This window comes from Thunnus thynnus, chromosome 4 (genome assembly GCF_963924715.1).
Source record: "Thunnus thynnus chromosome 4, fThuThy2.1, whole genome shotgun sequence".
In the NCBI taxonomy this organism is placed as follows: Eukaryota; Metazoa; Chordata; class Actinopteri; order Scombriformes; family Scombridae; genus Thunnus; species Thunnus thynnus.
The window spans coordinates 3,618,134-3,636,021 of NC_089520.1; the positions used below are offsets into that span (position 1 = coordinate 3,618,134).

The 17,888-nt window shown below is 39.3% G+C and overlaps 1 protein-coding gene across 13 annotated transcripts in view; it reads left to right on the top strand.

Annotated features, from left to right (window-relative positions):
- Positions 1-17,888, top strand: part of LOC137180918 (dedicator of cytokinesis protein 3-like) — a 213,562-nt gene that overhangs the window by 58,198 nt on the left and 137,476 nt on the right. For all 13 annotated transcript variants that reach the window (XM_067586217.1, XM_067586223.1, XM_067586211.1 and 10 more), the window contains one exon: positions 12,188-12,271. In XM_067586217.1, the coding sequence (XP_067442318.1) occupies positions 12,188-12,271 (84 nt within the window). The remainder of the gene's footprint in view (positions 1-12,187; positions 12,272-17,888) is intronic.

The window sequence follows — 17,888 nt, forward strand, 5'->3', positions numbered from 1 at the left end:
TGTATAAATAAACTGCTGGTATTACTGTGAAACAACGTTGTCATTGTGGAGATAAGTGTGTCTGCCTGTGGCTTAATCTGTACAGACCCCGACCTCAAAGAAACTTTAGCCTTCACTGCCATTTTACACAATATACTGTAGCATGCAAGTAGTCATGTGACCAGACGGTTGTAATAAGTTATATTTCACAGGACATCTGACCTGTACTAACCTTTGTTATATGAAACACAGCAAAACACTACAGACAGTAGAGCAGACTGACAAAATAATAAACAATAGAATAGATACCAGAGTTAGGACTGAGCGATACGGACAAAATCAAATATCATGATGGATGTAATGACTAAGTGGGTAAAGACAAATAATAGAACAGTCTGATAAGTTCAGAACATTACATCACTTTACTGTAATGCAGCTTTAAAACCAGGAAAAGACACTTAAGCCATATCATCATATTACAATATCTAAAATATAAGATGATATCTAGTCTCTTATATATTATAATATCGATATATTACCCAGACCTGACCAGAGTTTCACATAGTCAACAGTTTGTCTGACCAGTGAGGTGATGATTTTAACTCTAGAAAAGACTGAAATGTTTTCTTATTTGTGCAGATATGTGCAGTGAAATCTCCCTTATAATGTTGTAATGTAGTAACTAGATTAGCTATTATATAATGACATAATTATTCTTTCTAAAAGACGAGAGACTGAAGAAGTTGTAAAAATTTCAAGAACATCAAAACAGTTTCAACACCTTCAATAAGCTGTGAAAACAACCTTTTTAAGTAGATCTGTTGAACTGACTGTTGAACACATCCAGCAGTAACGGAGCAACATTATCATTTATTTGGAGTCGTGTTTCTGTCCACCTGGTGGATGTAAGTCTGATATTCATTCTTTTTTAGGTCTCTACTAATTCCTGAGAAGAATATCTGTCTTTTTAGCTGCTTAATGCTCCACCGTGTTCACCAGCTAGTCACTAATTTATTCTGCCTGCTGTAAACACCTGGTAACACTGAAAACAACAGTATGAGAGCAGTGAGAGTGACACAAAACACTCAAATTGTGGTTTTGGAAATGAAAACAATGAACTGAAAGACTCTGAAGGTAACTGCAGAGTCTGGCTGATAATTATCTGACACCTTCACATTATACAGTCATTTAATCCTTTCTAATCATAAATAAAAGATTATAGTTGCTTCAAGAAAAGAAAATTAAGCAACAAAACCCTTCAACTGTCATACAAAACAAACACAAACAAAGAAACCCAACAAAACCATCACTACAGTCATGTGTTCTGTCCTGAAACCACCTGTAGGTGAGAGTCTGAAGGAGTTTGATGTTTTCCATCACAGTATTACTATAACAGCACCCAGGCTGCTATGTTACAGAACAATTGTGTTCTAAATAGGATTGCATCCAAGCACAGCTCGTTGTTGGCAGAGACTTCGGTATTGGTCACTGAATGTTTATTGAATGGTGACTCTCACAAAAGTCACACTGTTGTTATTATTCTAGATTTCAGCACAGTTGACAGTATTTCTTTAATCTCTTGTGGAAAAGGAAAGTTTGAAAGATAACTGATAACTTAAACTACTGCTAGAAGACTATTAATGGCTTGATTAAACACTGTTCACCTCAATTAAACTTCCATCACGAGTGTGAAAGGGACGTCTGTTACCAGATAAATGTGAGTAGGTGTGTGAGCAGCTTCATTCAGCCAAACCTTCGCCTGCATCTCCAGAGAGATAATTACAACGATACACTGACATTTACAATCTTAAACGCTCTGCTGTTAACAGACATCAGCGCTGTTCAACTTTTGTTACGCTTCAGACTATCTCAGGTCAAGATAACTACATTCAAGTCGCAGCATTTTCTATAATTCACCTCGAGACCTTTTGACTGGTTCTGTACATGGCAGGACATGCATGCATGAGGATCTGTATTTCTTTCATGTTGTATAAACAATATGGGTTGTCAAGACGTCCTGGTGGAGGGAGGCTGCTCATTTAAGTTTAAGAGAATTAACAAAGAGACAGCAAGAGACGAGATGCTGCTGGAGTTTCCTCAACCATCGTCCACACTTTTGTCCTGCTGTGGTCAGAACATTCATCTGCTTCCTGCATTGCCTTGTGGAATAATAATAATGATGCCTTTAACCTGACCAATACTGAATCTTTTAGGCTGATACTGATAAAGACTTTTTAAAGTTGAAAGAAATCCAACAACAATATGTCTCCCAATAATAAACATCAACACTTAACATGAACGATCTCAGATTTAGTGACAGAAGAATTGCAACCAAGATATGAACTAAGCAGGATGTTAGATGAAACAAAGTATGTAACGGAGACACTGTTCCTAAATGACTATGAATTACTGGGATATATTGTTACTCATAGGCTGACATGTACAGCAACTGATCTATCAGTTCAGTGTCTGTCAACACAAAGCTCACAAGTCAGGAAAACTCAGTGTGTGTGACTTTAACATACTCTATGAAAGCCCAGCTTGATTTGGTATGTAATGTGCAATAGGGTGGAGACTGGATGTATTGTGATAGGCTGATACATCTCAACCAAACACAACACAACCCCAAAACAATCTAATATTTACTGACATCTTCTGTAAGTAACAGGGTTCAAGATGACAGCTAAGAAAAACATGTAGTGGTTTATGTCCAGAGGAAGCTTGAGGTCGTCTCCTGGTCCTTCCAGTACAGAGTTTTCTTTAAGTCAGCATCTATCAGCCATCAGAGGAACAACTTCTCTACAGATTTGTTGTCAGAATTCATCTGTGGAAGTTGTACTCCCGAGCACGCATGCTCCTTTTCAGCAGCCCCCCTCTGATTTAAATTCACAACACACATCCTCTCCTGGGAGCTGCCCAGTACCAACCACCCTAACCGTTGGTTGGTTACTGAAACATCTCTACTGGAGCAGTTTGAGGGGTAAAGTGCAAGCGAGTAGTTTTCCCGTTTAGCCTATTAATAGCAGGGAGCAGATCTCCAGGCTCGACGTGACATACTGAGATCTGCGTCCCATCTGTGCAGCACAGTTTATCTTAGCTGTATGTGGGTTGGTGTGTGCCGTCTGTGCCGTCCCAGTCGCTACTGTCGGTTCACGGCGGTGGCCTAGTTCTGCTCTGTTACCATGCTCTTCTTCATTTTCCATCCCTTACCCCTTTTTTTTCAGTCTTAACATTTCATCTTACCGTAGGTTGTTATGTAGCTTAAAAGCTTACAGGAAATCTGCCTCACACACGCACGCGCACATGCATATGAATAAATAAATGAACACATGCAAAAAAAGCCGCGTGTCTCTCTCATCATCATCATCGTCTTCGCCTCTCCAGCTCTCTGTTTTTTCACTGTGATTTTTTTTCATGTCGTCACACTTGCAAAACCTCCCCATCAGCTGTGGAGCAGCAGCAACCAGAGGGTATGAGGAAAATCTCTCTCGCTCTCTCTCTCTCTCTCTCTCTCTCTCTCTCTCTCTCTCTCTCTCTCTCTCTCTCTCTCTCTCTCTCTCTCTCTCTCTCTCTCTCTCTCTCACACACACGCACACACACTCACACAACCCATCTGCTGGAGTGCTGAGTGCACTTGAAACTTTGCCTGTGCGTGCCTGTGGGCATTGTGGAGGATGTTAAAATGACGAGTTTCATGTCTTGATTAGGATGAGATCTGTTCACGGGGCATGACGACACACACACACACACACACACACACACACACACACACACACACACACACACACACACACACGATCATTCAATATCAACCAGTCCGCACGAACATGCAGTATATGCTTTCCTGTACAAAGATATTCAATCACGGACAATAAACTTTAACGAGCATCTTCCTGTCATGTTCTCCGTCTCTCTGCTTCATACATGCACACATGTGAGGTTTCGTGCCAGTGAACCTTTTCTTTATCTTTCCCTCCTTCTATCAAACACGCTGCAGATACTGCACGCTCACATTCCTACCAGCACCATCTTTCATTTTCTGACTTTTCTCCCTTTCACTTTGCAAAATTGCCCTCGCTCTGAAGATCTACACCTCAAATTGATTCTCTCTCTCTCTCTCTCACACACACACTGATGCACACACACACATCCTCCCCTCTGGTTCGGCGCCGCTCTGATTCACACTCGAGGGACTCCCATTTATTCCCTTTCATATGCTTATGGATGGAACACACAACTACGTAAATGCGCATGTAATATGTTTCTTAGGCAGCCACATATTACAGCAGCAGGCAGATATGATGCATAATACATGAGCACAAGTTCCACAAAATGCAACATAATATGCATTAGTCCTGGACTGTTTACAGTAAGAGGAAATCCATTAAGAAGCTTAAAGGGGAATTATGCTTTTTTTTTTTTTACTTGCTACATTTTCTTGCATATCACATAGAATCATGGTGTCATTTTAAGTTGAAACTGTTGTTAATGTGGTTCATGACTCCACAGATGGAGGCTCATGCTGAGTACTTCTGCATTTCCACATTTCTTCTTTCTTTATGAAATTTTATAAATTACATTTTTGGTGTGCCTACTTGCAGTAATTCCCCTTTCTCTAATTCTGCTTTGTCTCTACTGTTTGTGGATGATGTGCATTTCCCAGAATACTTTTTGAAAACCTTCAAAAACGGTTTACAGTTTATGTGAGAGGGAGAAATCACTTCTGTATTGTAGAGCGAGTTCAGAGAAAGTAATATTCATACTCAAAACATCTTGAGGCTTCATGTGTTCTGGTCCATTAATTCCAGCGTCAGTAGAGAATTTAATATCTAAGCTGCTTTTGTTTTGCGTCTCTTCCTGCATGATTGTGGCTCATCAGAACAAGGCGGCAAGTTAATAAAGAAACAGATATTTACTGTTTGACTGTAGCTTTGGCCAGTTTTTGGAGCAAATAATCACCGTAAAGCAATAAAATGGAGTTAAATTACAAATACTGTAGATAACAGTGTGAAATACACATTTAAGTACATTTTAATGAATATTAATTTGATGATGACTTCCTATACGGTTTTTAATTAAGCTATTTTTGGGAGGTCCAGTGTTGTATTGGTATGTGTTGTTATGTCTCTGTTTGTTTGGTAGATTTGTCTCTCTGTCTATCAGTGTGTGGACACTACAGTAGTTTTAGTGGGTCACTCCACTCCACCGTACAGATGGATGTACAGTAATAATAATAATATAATCATTACGGCGTTCCACTTTAAATTCTCAACTGGTGGAACTGCAAAAGATAAAATCTCTCATTTCCCTAATTGAGACCCTGTGGACTTGATTTAATTGCTAAAATAAAAATTGTCCAATATCCACTAATTTTTTGATACACTTCTGGGTGTTGAAGTTCCACATTTTCCAACCATTTATTCCGGATGCTGTTTGGATCAGTTGGAAGGAGTTTGTATTTAATAAAAGATGAGAATTATGCTAAAACACGATAGAAACTGCAGCCAACTTGTTTGAGTCCTTTATGATCCAATCCCCTTGTTGTTGGTGTTTGTACACGAGTGACCTAAATGTATGTTGGACTTGTAGCACTAACATGAACATGGACATCTCATTCTAAACTACTGTATGCAGTATTCAGTACCACAGCACACAACGAACGCCGTCTTCCCTCCATATGTACAATCTTTGTTCCACTTCTGAAACTTCCTTCTTTAAATAATTCACAGCCATTAAATTTGTGTCAAATGTCCTCTTCAATTTGGGTTTTGGTGGAACTCTGGTGCAGTAATTAAATATTGAAACAAAGCTTTTGAAGTCGCACACTAGAAATTGAATTATCCTGTCAGGGAAAAATGACTCATTCCAGCGCCACACACACACACACACACACACACACACACACACACACACACACACAGATTCTTACACACAACTAGACTTCCATTATATATTTCTAGTGTTTCCTCTCTCACACAAACACATTCATACACAAACATACACACACATAAAGGCCACAGGCTAAGTGGTGTGACTGGCCTGACAGATGTGAGTCATTTGTCAGACTATTGACCCAATCCGCTGGATAAACTAAATGCCAATACCAGCCGGATAGAGCAATGCTAATCCATGTGTGTTCAGTAAGAATGTGTGTGTGTGTGTGTGTTTGCTTCCTCGCCGACGTCTCTCCTCTCTCTCTTCTCTGCAGTGCTCTCAGCTTTGTGTCAGTCTCACTACAGATAGAAAAAAACAAATAACATCTCACAAAACTCTGAAAGTTTGTGAAAGTTTGTGAAAGAGTGAAATAGTCAGAAATGTGGTTGAAAACAAAGAAAAGGAAAATTAATATTTGTTTGGTAGATTTGTCTCCACCTTCCTCTTTGTCTGAAGCAGAAAAGTTTCATTACTGTATATTTATACATTCATTTTAATTTAATAAAAGATAATCAGAATCAGATCTTCCAGGGATTAACAGATCTATATTCCATTTGACCAGCTGGGATGAAACTTAATCTGAAAGATGTGACATATATACAGGACATTTTTATCAATATGGACTCTTTGGGTCTTCTGATAAAATATAATTCTCATTTGTGATTCACTGTGATTGGTCAGTACATCTCTGACAGGAAGAAGCAAATAGAAATGCATCTAATCTTTAAATTAGTACGTTAAGTTATGGTACATTAAATATTTCCTTTTAAAACTTTATCTTGACAAATGATAGATGGAATAGTTTGCTTTATTTAATTTCCTCCCATAAAGGTGTTGTTTATTCAGATGTATCATTAGAACCGTTTACAATTGATGCTTTAATTTTACACATTAAGATGACGCTGCTATCAGGGCTAGGGTTAGGTTTAGGGTTAGGGTTAGGGCTAGATTCAGGACTAGGGTTAGATTTAGGGTTAAGGTTAGGGCTAGGGTTAGGGGTTAGGTTAGGGTTAGGGCTAGATTCAGGGTTAGGGTTAGGGGTTAGGTTAGGGTTAGGGTTAGGGCTAAATTTAGGGTTAGGTTTAGGGTTAAGGTTAGGGCTAGGGTTAGGGGTTAGGTTAGGGTTAGGGCTAGATTCAGGGCTAGGGTTAGGTTTAGGGTTAGGGTTAGATTTAGGGTTAAGGTTAGGGTTAGGGTTAGGGGTTAGGTTAGGGTTAGGGCTAGATTCAGGGCTAGGGTTAGGTTTAGGGTTAGGGTTAGATTTAGGGTTAAGGTTAGGGTTAGGGTTAGGGGTTAGGTTAGGGTTAGGGCTAGATTCAGGGCTAGGGTTAGGTTTAGGGTTAGGGTTAGATTTAGGGTTAAGGTTAGGGTTAGGGTTAGGGGTTAGGTTAGGGTTAGGGCTAGATTCAGGGCTAGGGTTAGGTTTAGGGTTAGGGTTAGATTTAGGGCTAGGGTTAGGGTTAGGTTAGGGTAAGGGTTCATTCATGAATCACGACTGCATGTGGTTTAGCAGATTGTTTTTGACATAACTTTAAAATATTGTGCTTACAAATCATCATTCACAAAGCACCTCTTTAATGACATTTGTATTGTAGAAAAAAAGCACTAAACCACTGTGGAGACTTGAGACTTTAATTTTATACGTGAGTCATGAATATCTGTCTTCTTCAAGAACAACAGTAAGACGAAGTGAAGAACGTGCTGTTCTCTGCAGTCGTGACACAACTTCAAAACGGCCGCTGTGGGAAAACTTTCACCTCGATTACCCGCTGAACTTTACAGATGCTTTTGGATAACCGGCGGGAGGAGCAGGACGAACTTGAATCTAATTGTGTCTGACTTTAATGAGTCATTAAACTGAATCAAGGCTCAGAGAAAAAGTAGAAGGAAGAATTCATTAAAGACAACAAAGCTGTTCACAAAAAGACGGTAAGATGTGACAACAAGAGGAAGCAGGAAGTTCAGACTCTGTAGTCGCAGCCATGTTTCTCTATTCAGTGACCTCCACAGACGCAGCTTCAGTTAATATTTACTTTCCTCATTTGGACCGCAGGGCAAAGAGATCAAGACAGAGTGAGCACAGACAGCGTCAAGCATCAAGCAAATGACAGACTGACAAGGCCAATGACAGTGACGGAGTGACAGTGATGACAGCAAGTGACAATGAACAAATGAGAGAGAGGAGAGGAGGAGGAGGAGGGGGGGATGTCAATGACAGAATCCAAAACGGTGACAATCCCACACTGACTGGTGTTAATAATGGAGACCGAGAGCACGACAGTGACAGAGAGAGAGAGTGACGGCGACGACAGAGAGACAAACGGTGACAATGACGGAGAGAGAGAGAGATAGAGAGAGAGAGAGCTAGAAAGAGAGAGAGAGAGCAGCGGCGTTGATGACACAGAGACAGATGGTGACGGTGAAAGAGAGATGAAGGCAGACAGAGACAGATGCAAACGATCCCGCTGCCTTGAGGTGTCAGGTGTGTGTGTCCTCACTGCCAAAGTATCAGACTGCTGTGTGTGTGTGTGTGTGTGTGTGTGTGTGTGTGTGTGTGTGTGTGTGTGTGTGTGTGAGTGTGTGTGTGAGTGACTGATTTCAATTGGATTGTTTTGTTTTCTAAAATTCTTTAGATTTCAGTCCTGTGGTTTACTGGGCGACACTGGTGGTTGGTTACTGGTGGTTTATTAATACAGCAGAGGCAACTGGTGTATCTGTTTACAGTGCAGCCAAACAAACGTGCGTTTTAATAAAGAAGGCAGTCAATAATTGGCCTGTTTTCCATCTGATGTCATGCAGCAGGAGGTCGTTCTGTTGCTGAGGAGCTGGAAGTGTGCAGCCTGTTACCTTCAGCTGTTCCTGCTCCAGACTGTCTGATTCCTCTCTGTGATATTTACAACTCATCCACTGCCAAAACAAGATGAATTTGACAGTGTGTTGCCACTTTTCACCAGTTGAATGCTTTTAATGTGAAGCAGAGGCAGAAGGAAATGTTGTGTTAGCATTAGCAGTAATTAAAGGAGCTGCAACTGTTCATACTTTTTTATGTTTTTAGGGCCGTTGGAATGAATTTTAAGAGTCTTTAATTAATACTAATCAAATTCTGAAATTACTGTTTGATTGTGTATTTTTTAATTTTTTATAAATGTGTTGGCTGGTTCTAGCCGTGGCATGTGGAAACGAAATGTTTTTGTCACGTCTGATGAACAATAAAGTTTTCTGAGTCTGACTGAATCACAGTCTGACGTTCAGTGTGCTAACGTTAACGTCTAACGTCACAATATCACCCACGGAGATCACCGTTCCTGACCATTTAAGAAGCGATATGTGGAAAGTTTTTGGATTTCTGTCAACAAAGTAAAAGACTTGAGCCTGAGTGATCAGTGCTGCAGCTGCTGTTTGGGGTTTGGACACAGAGCTTCTCCTCATGCTATCATTCAGCTGCAGTGCATCACGACCACTGACTGTATATAAATATGGACGCGTCTCCACTTCCTGCCACTAATGTTTTTTAATGTTTCTGCCTGTTTAGGAGTTAAAGCAACAAATTCACAAACTTGATATAATGTGAATCAGTTTTATGTTCTGTGAGTCAGTTAGTATAAACAATGGCTACCTTTCAGCATTTTACCAAACATGACACACCAGACGGTTTGTTACACAGAACCGTCTGAGAAGTCGTCTTTGGAAACTGTTTGGAAAAGGGCACCAAAAATACCTGGCAGGTGATTGGATGAACCATCTGTCAATCACCATCTATCACCCTCTTACCTTGTGAGGCAGCTGGATTTGCAGGATCACACTAGAATCCTTTAGGACCGGTGGTTCAAACACAAGCGTGTAACTTGAAGCCTGACGAGATGGATTCTCCTGTGATGTTGTGATCTCGCAAATCCTAAACACGCTAAAGCTAAAGTTTATGTAAAAACAAATTAGATGCTGTAACTGACTTATCCAGGGTCTTTGGCAAAATTACACAAATATACAGTAGTGTGTCAGGTCTCTGTGTAGGATGAAATATAATATCACATTTAGAAACACAGTCAGAGACAAAGTGAATATAAACAATGACATGTTCTAAACATAAAGCCTTGATAATACTGGAGATTTGTCTGGATTTACAGACTGTTAGAGCAACAGTTGCAATAACAGCCGAACACTATATATAGAGACAGTGACAAACAGAGAGACTGACAGTCATGAGGGATTGAAGAGCGTGACCATGTCTTGGTCATAACGCTGGCTTTGTCTTCAAGGTTGAGTTACCACAGACTGAATGAGATAATAACAGCAGAAATAAGCTGCTGTGACCTCCAGATGTACAGTCCTCAAACACAAAGAGACTTTATCGAAGCAGCCAGTTAAACAGACAAAGATGGAACAGATGGAGAGTTAAGATCTTGTCTCGCTTCTTCTACATTCAGAACAGACTGGGACACCAGTACAGACGAGTGAAAGTGCTGGTTTGCCTGTAGGTTAGTGTTTCATCTCTGACTTTGCAATTTTATATCCTTTTTTTAATGAGTTTTCGACAACATAATACATTACGAAGACCCACAATTAAGACAAGACATGACAAAAACCCACGACACAACCCACAAACACAAATACAGAAAGAAAAAAAAACAAAAACAAACAAAAATCAGCAGTATTCACAACCTGGTGCATTTATAAAAAGCTGTTTGTATGTACGTAAACTGTTATATTCATTACCCCCATACTTATAACTCTTGACCATTCCTCTTTCAAGTATATTGCTTTTGGTGACCAGTCCCTTACAAACTCCTCAAGAGTGCCTCTTCACACATATGATGGTCTTTCCAATGGCAAAATGGACATAAAGCTCTTCATCCAGCCATTTCTGTAATATTGTGAGTCATGCCATATACAAAATAATTCTAATTCTTGTGCTTGCATTCATAACTAATATCTGACCCCAATATAAAGTCATGTGGATTTAGAGGGATTTCTATCCCAAATATTTTCTTCATCTCATTTTGGACTGAGAGCCAAAAAATTGCAATTTCAGTGCATGACCACATAAGATGACTATATGTACCAAGGCTGTTTTTACATTTCAAACATAATGGAGAGCACTTGGGATCATATTTACAATGAATAGCTGGGGTTTCATGTAGTCTGTGGATTATCTTATTATAATTTTCTTTGCGTTCATTAATTATGTTTCACCACATCACATCATCAAGATGGGACCCAAAATCTTCCCTCCAAAATGTTTTACTGTTGAAAGTAGGGATGTTAACAAACATTTGGTCATAAATATAACTCATAGCTTTTTTATATCCTTTCAATGTTTTTAATGGTGTAATAAACTTAGACCTAAAAAAAAATCTGTTTTGCACTCTGGCAGAAGTGATACTGCTTTGCTACAAGGATTCATATTCCTCTTTTAGCACAACCTCAGGAGCAAACATTACATTCAAGACCAAACACATGAGAAGTGCACAACACAACAAAACTGCTGTGCACATACACATGTTGCTTCTGTGTGTGACAAATAAACCTTTGAATACTTTGAATATGTGGAGTTGATGTGTATTAACAAATATATTTTATTCTCAATACTTGACCAGAGGATATTTACCTTAAAAAGACATATTTCTACTTCTCATTACAGCTCAATAGCCAATATCCAAATTCCAATGTGGTTTGAACTCGGCATCAACGCTGTAATCATCTTATTAAACAGACAAAAGTAAGGAATGCATATAGATGTACAGGTGCAAGGAAAGAACAACATATGTTCTGGATTGTTTTTGTTGTTGTGTCTTCTTTGTTTCCAACCTTGATGAGAGAATCTAAACTTTAAGGGTCGACCATCTTACCTCAGGTGACATTTCAGTCCTGTATTGAGTGACTAACAGTGACCCCAACACTGGAATAAGCTCTGAGGTCTGTTGTTTTCTGTGTGCACTGGTGCAGTCATGAGGAATATCAACTTGTGAATACTGCATCAACACTGCCTGGTACAGCGAGGACTGTGCATGTGTTCAGTCAGGCTAACGTCATGCTGCTGTCACGGGACGTGCAGACAATGACAGTAGAATGGATGAAGGCACTGCTTTGGTATTCATGTAGTTTGTCAGTTATGCCTGAAAATTGCCATTGAATATTTTTGGAAGACTTAAAGAAATATTGCAAGATTAATCAATGATGGAAAATAAATAGCTGCTGCCTTAAAATTCCGAAAACAAACTGTTTCTTTTTGTCAGTATGTTCACAAATTTCTCTCTCTCTCCGTTTTTATCCACAGTGATCTGCAACTTCCGGGGCTCAGTGACTCAAGGTTTGGCTCTGGAAGTGGGAGAGACGGTTCAGATTCTAGAGAAATGCGAAGGTAAGACTTCTACCTGATGAATAGCTTCCTGTGACGTTTGATACAGCAATAATGCCCTCGATCATTGCTGGAATATTGCTAAAGCAGTAATCATTGTAAACATCCTCCAAGAGTTAGGGATAACTGTTGCAGCTTAAAGGTTTTCTTTACTGGAAAGAGAATAACAAGACAAAACATATATAGCCATGCTAGCAGAATATAAATATATATTTAAAAAAAAGGGAAATATGAGACATTTATGGGGGCAAAGAGGGGGTGAAAATTTGGGAAAAACCCAGGAAAAATGGGAGAGTTGACAGGTCTGGGCTGTGAGCTAAATGCTAACATGCCGATGCTAAGCAGGTGTAATGTTTATCACCATCTTAGTTTAGTGTGTAGCATGCTAACATTTACTAATTAGCACTATATACAGAGTACAGCTGAGGGTGATGGGAACAACAGTTTTGCAGCTATAAACCAAAGTGTTGTACAAACTGGAATTTTGATGTGATGGTTGTACCAGTTAAAAGGCTAAATTATCACCCAAAGTTATTATAATTCATCCTGTGGGGAGCATGAATATGTATACCAAATATATTAGCAATGCATTTTACTTAAAACCACAAATGTGAACCTGGTGGTGACACTAGAGGAAAAGTCAAGTTTGATCACCAAAATCAGAAGGATGTGTCCTCTGGGGACCATGAATATCTGTAACGAAGAGATGGACTAACTGACCGAACAACATTACCATCTGCAGAACAAGTAGATCACTATGCAGCTCTATCAATAGCACAAGAGCTGATACCTGTGGTTCACAGTAAGTTGTATCTGCACAGACTCCACAGAAGGACATTCAGGCGGGCAGTCTTTACTTAAGTCAGGTGGCAAAACCTTGTCTGGCAGGCAGAATAACAGCCCAAAAAGGAACAAAGGCTACAAAGATAATCTGGCCAAGGTCTTTGCAAAGTGGGCAGATAAATATGGTAACTGACTAATTAGGTCAATGAGGGGCAGCTGTACTGGCAGATGTGCTGCTTCCTGCTTTATAAAATATGTATCCTTGTGGAAATTAACCACATTAAGATGTCAAACTCAAAAGCCTTAAAAAAAAAATCTGCCCCAGAGAACCTGTAATCAGATTTTCAAACTACTGCAGTCTGAATGTGAATAACATGAATTAATGTCACAGAGCAGCTCTGATGTTGCTATTCAGAGATCTTCCTTGTTACATTTCAAACATCTGAACTGCGGAGCGACTCGTTTTATCTTTCCAGTCGGGCTGTTGTATTAATGTGACCAACAGGGAACCTTGAATTTTTTTCTGGTGTAATCACAGACCTTTAGACACATACGACAAAGCACATTTCATTAGAAATAACGTCAATAATATACTTGCTTCAAATTCGATTATCTAAAAGGTTGTAAAACTGTAGTGAAACAACTATTTTGGAAGTATTGGTATGTTTCCTTTGCTTGAGTCCACTGTCATCTGAAAAGAACAGTTATGAACATTTCCACATTATATTTTGTTGGAAGTCGCTGTAGTCAGAGCAGCTGTACTGTATCCTGCCTCAGTGAATCAAGGTCCATTTCCCACAGATTTTCATGAGGGCAGCAGATAGAAAAGCTGTGACATTAATGCTGCCGTGGCTGTGTGTGTTGTCTCAAATGCACACAGTTAAAAACAAAGTAATACTGCAAATAGCCTGTAATAGCCCAGCAGTGGCCTGGAAGAAAGCCCAAGTTATTAGTCGATGTTACTCCCATTGTTATCCCTACTTTGACTCACAGAAATTAGCAACTCAAGCCAGGATGTGTCTGAAGCCAGGAAATGTTGTCTTTTGCAGATAATCAGTGAGAATGTGCTCCATTAGCCACAGCTGGCCAGGCGCTACCATCGATCTAATGCCAGCGGCTGATTGGTCCTTTCTTTACCCCGGGGGGGGGGGGGGTCGCCCATGAGGAAGAGAGAGAAAAAAGAGACATGGCTTCACTTTGCTTCTCTCTTCTGGTCTCCACACCCCTCTCATCTTTTTTCTTCTTCTCATCTTTATTTTCCTCCCTCTTCCTCTCAAATCTGTTCATTTACCCTCCCTTCACACTTCCTCTCGTCTCCATTTGTCTCCTCTCTTGTTGTCTGCTTGTATTGACCAGTCAGACTCATATTCAAGCCTGAGCTAATCTCATGACATCCAATCAACATCTAATGCGCTCCTGCTATGAAATGCAGCCTTTCTAGCGATGGAAATGGGCCGTTATCCGAGGCCTTGTGGCAGAAGCTGGCATCACAGCTTTCCCTTTAACACAGTGATTATCAGGGAAGCCAACGCTCACTATTGTCCAAGAATCCCTGTGGCAGTTTCAAAACTCCCTCAGCTTCTCATTAAAACACTATATCATTATCAGAACATGCAAATAATCTTTTTAGAAACAATGGTTGGCTAGTAGAGAAGATATGAGAGAATATTTGTTAGTGTATTGGTAGCGATGTATGTTAAAGGAGGAGTTCACAATTTTTCAAGTGTGTCTTAAACCAGCAGTCAGGTGTCCCTATGAACAGTGAAAGAGGTTTTCCTCACTGTAATCATTCCTCCTGTTCATACTGGATATTAAAAGATCGTCAAATGTGAAATGATGGAGGCCAAAATCCACAGTGTGTCCACACAGTCATTTAAAAGTCTCTGTGAAGCTTATATTCAGCTTCAGCAGTCTGAGTTAGTCATATCAAGTGGATATCTGACACATTTACAGTCTGTTTAGCATCTTTTGTGTTTCCTCGGACAGTGTTTCCCTGTTGAGCTGCAGGTGGAAGTATAGTAATAAAAAGAGGGACGTTGGCACTAAGAAGACTGTAACGTTGAAAGATATCTACTTGATTTGACTCATTTGGACGCTGAAGCTTCATATTAGCTTCAGATAAACTTTGAAATACATTTTTGTACATTTTGTCTCCCATCACTTCCATTATAGGTGCATTATGAAGGGATCTCCTAATGGTCAGTATGAACAGGAGGAATGATTACAGCAAGAAAAACATGTTTCACTGTTCATTTGGGCTCCTGACTGTTGTTTTAAGACTCACTTGGAAAAACTGTGAACTGATCCTTTAAAATGAACAAAAACATTTGTCCACTCATGCTGACCGAGTGATAAATCAATCAAGTAATCAATGATAATTTGTATTCCCTTTCTTTATTTCTTATCTATGAGGTCTCTGAGGATTCAGAGACCTCAGAGTTCACACTTCTGGCTGAACACTAGAAAAACACCCAGGACTGTGTGTGTGTGTGTGTGTGTGTGTGTGTGTGTGTGTGTGTGTGTGTGGGTGTGTGTGTACATGAGTGTGTCTTTGCCTATTCAGCTGTGACAGAGATACTGGAGATACAGCAGCATTTATTCAGAAAGTGCACTCAAGAAGCTAAGAAAATCTTTCTTAAAATTATCTTTCCCCGCCCTCTCGCTCCATGGCCGGTACTTGTCTGCCCGCTCTAACGCCAAATTATCCTCCTCAGACACAAACTCAATGGCTATAAAGACGGTGATATGGAGATGGCAGCTGGTCGGCGGGAATGCAATCCCCAACTTACGTTCTTAAAATATAGATTGCAGTCATAACACATGAGAGAGCATTAGACTTCGATTAAGGGCGTCGGAGCAATTTAAACTGTGGGATTTTGACTCTTAGCACTGTCAGCATTAGTGAAGTACCCGTATTCACAGCTAAGAACAGCCTCTCTTTATTTAATAGAGGCTTTTCAGCTGTAATCAATCTTCTATAGCGAGCTGCTGCTATTGTGGATGTCCAGGAGAGAGCTGGCTGTCGGTAAATAACAATTAAATATTAAACAACCAGGATGTGAAGAAATAAACTGACATTAAATTGTGATGTGGGTAAGATGAGTCATTTAGCATGTAAACGTTCAATATGGTAGATGTTGTTCTTTATTCAGTGTAACACAGGAAACAGTCCTGTCTTAGTTCTACTTTTTACTCACTATTAGTTGCACTGCAGTCAGTTCAGACTGATTATTAATAGTATTTGTTGCAGATTTTTTATTTTTGAAATGTCAATCAAAGTAACCTCAAATGTTTTTATTGGGTTTTCAAACATTTACATATTGAGACTGGCCAACACACCAAGAGTGGAAAAAAAGAAAAAGAAATAACAATACTAATTTTGTAATACTACTACTACTACTACTACTACTACTACTACTACTACTACTACTACTACTACTAATGGTAATTGTAATAATAATAGAAATGTTGGAGAGTTTTTAAAAAACATGCTAAAAATAGAATAATTAAATACAATAGTGACGTTATGGTTGACAGTTACAGGGATTAAGTTCTATTTCTTGCAGTGGAGACATTATTACAGTTATTCAGGAATGTTACCATATTTACTATTGATCAAACTAAAGGAGGCTACATTTGAGATGCCTATGTGAGACCCAAAAAACCCCACAAATAACACAATAACACAAATAACTCTAAATCAATATAAATTCTTCTTCCTCTGTCACAATGTCAGTTGATGCTCAGGAAACAACAGGATCAATCAGGAAATCACTTTAATAACCAACCGTCTCATGACCATTTAGATTTTCTTGTACAGACAAAACCACTGGTGGAAGAAAACGTGACATCAACAACTGTCAAGGATTTATACCAGCAGACTGTGTTTAGTCTTATGTTGCATTTACATAATATTGTTTTTATCATAAGTAGAGTAAAAATTAATTAAGGCTAAAGTGTACTTTAGTCCATCCACTGAGAAAACAAGTGGCTGTTTTACTGCATACACTATAGATGTGAACCTTCCAAATGAATCGTCTTTCCTCCAGGATACATAGTGAACATGGCAGCAAGCTAATCAAAATATGTTGCTAATCTTCTGCTTCATTACGTTACATTAGCTGATTGTTTGATCTTGTGTTTACAGCTTGATAGTGGTGATTAGTTACTGGTCAATAAGCACTCAAACACAAAAATAATCAATGACAGTTTGGAAATGAATTATTCTCTCTGAGCAAAAGGAACCATCAGCTCCACAAACCAGCTGGATATGAAAGATGGAGAAGTGTCTGGTTGTTCAGCAGCATCAAGCTTTCCCAAGTATTCTTTATTAGTTGCTATGACAACCAATAAAGTAACCATGGTGCTAGTTAGCAATCTTTTTCTTGTCCTGCTTTTTTATTAATGTTTGCACAGTTTACTAATTTGACATTAATCAATCAATACCTGTTCATTGGCAGCGTTATAAACAGAGGATGCTGCGCTCGCAGCGAGTCGCTCGGCGGCTTGGCTGCAGCTCTATTGAGTCTCTGTCATAACTGTAATTACAATGAAAAAGCCTCTTGGGTACTATTACTGCATCAACAAGCAATTCCTTTTGTTCATAAAGTAGCTGGAGGTGTGCTCTGCAGGGACATGAAGCGTCATTTAAGACTCATATCTGGCTGATTTCATCTCTTGATGGAAACCTGCATCTATTGTATAATTCTGTATTCCTAATGAGTTCAATCTCAAACTGCATTAACTCCACAAAAGTGGCTCCTCGAGTTCTGCCTCCCACTTAGAGATGATTTACAGTGATTATTATTGTGAATTATTTTGATAACGGTGTAAAATG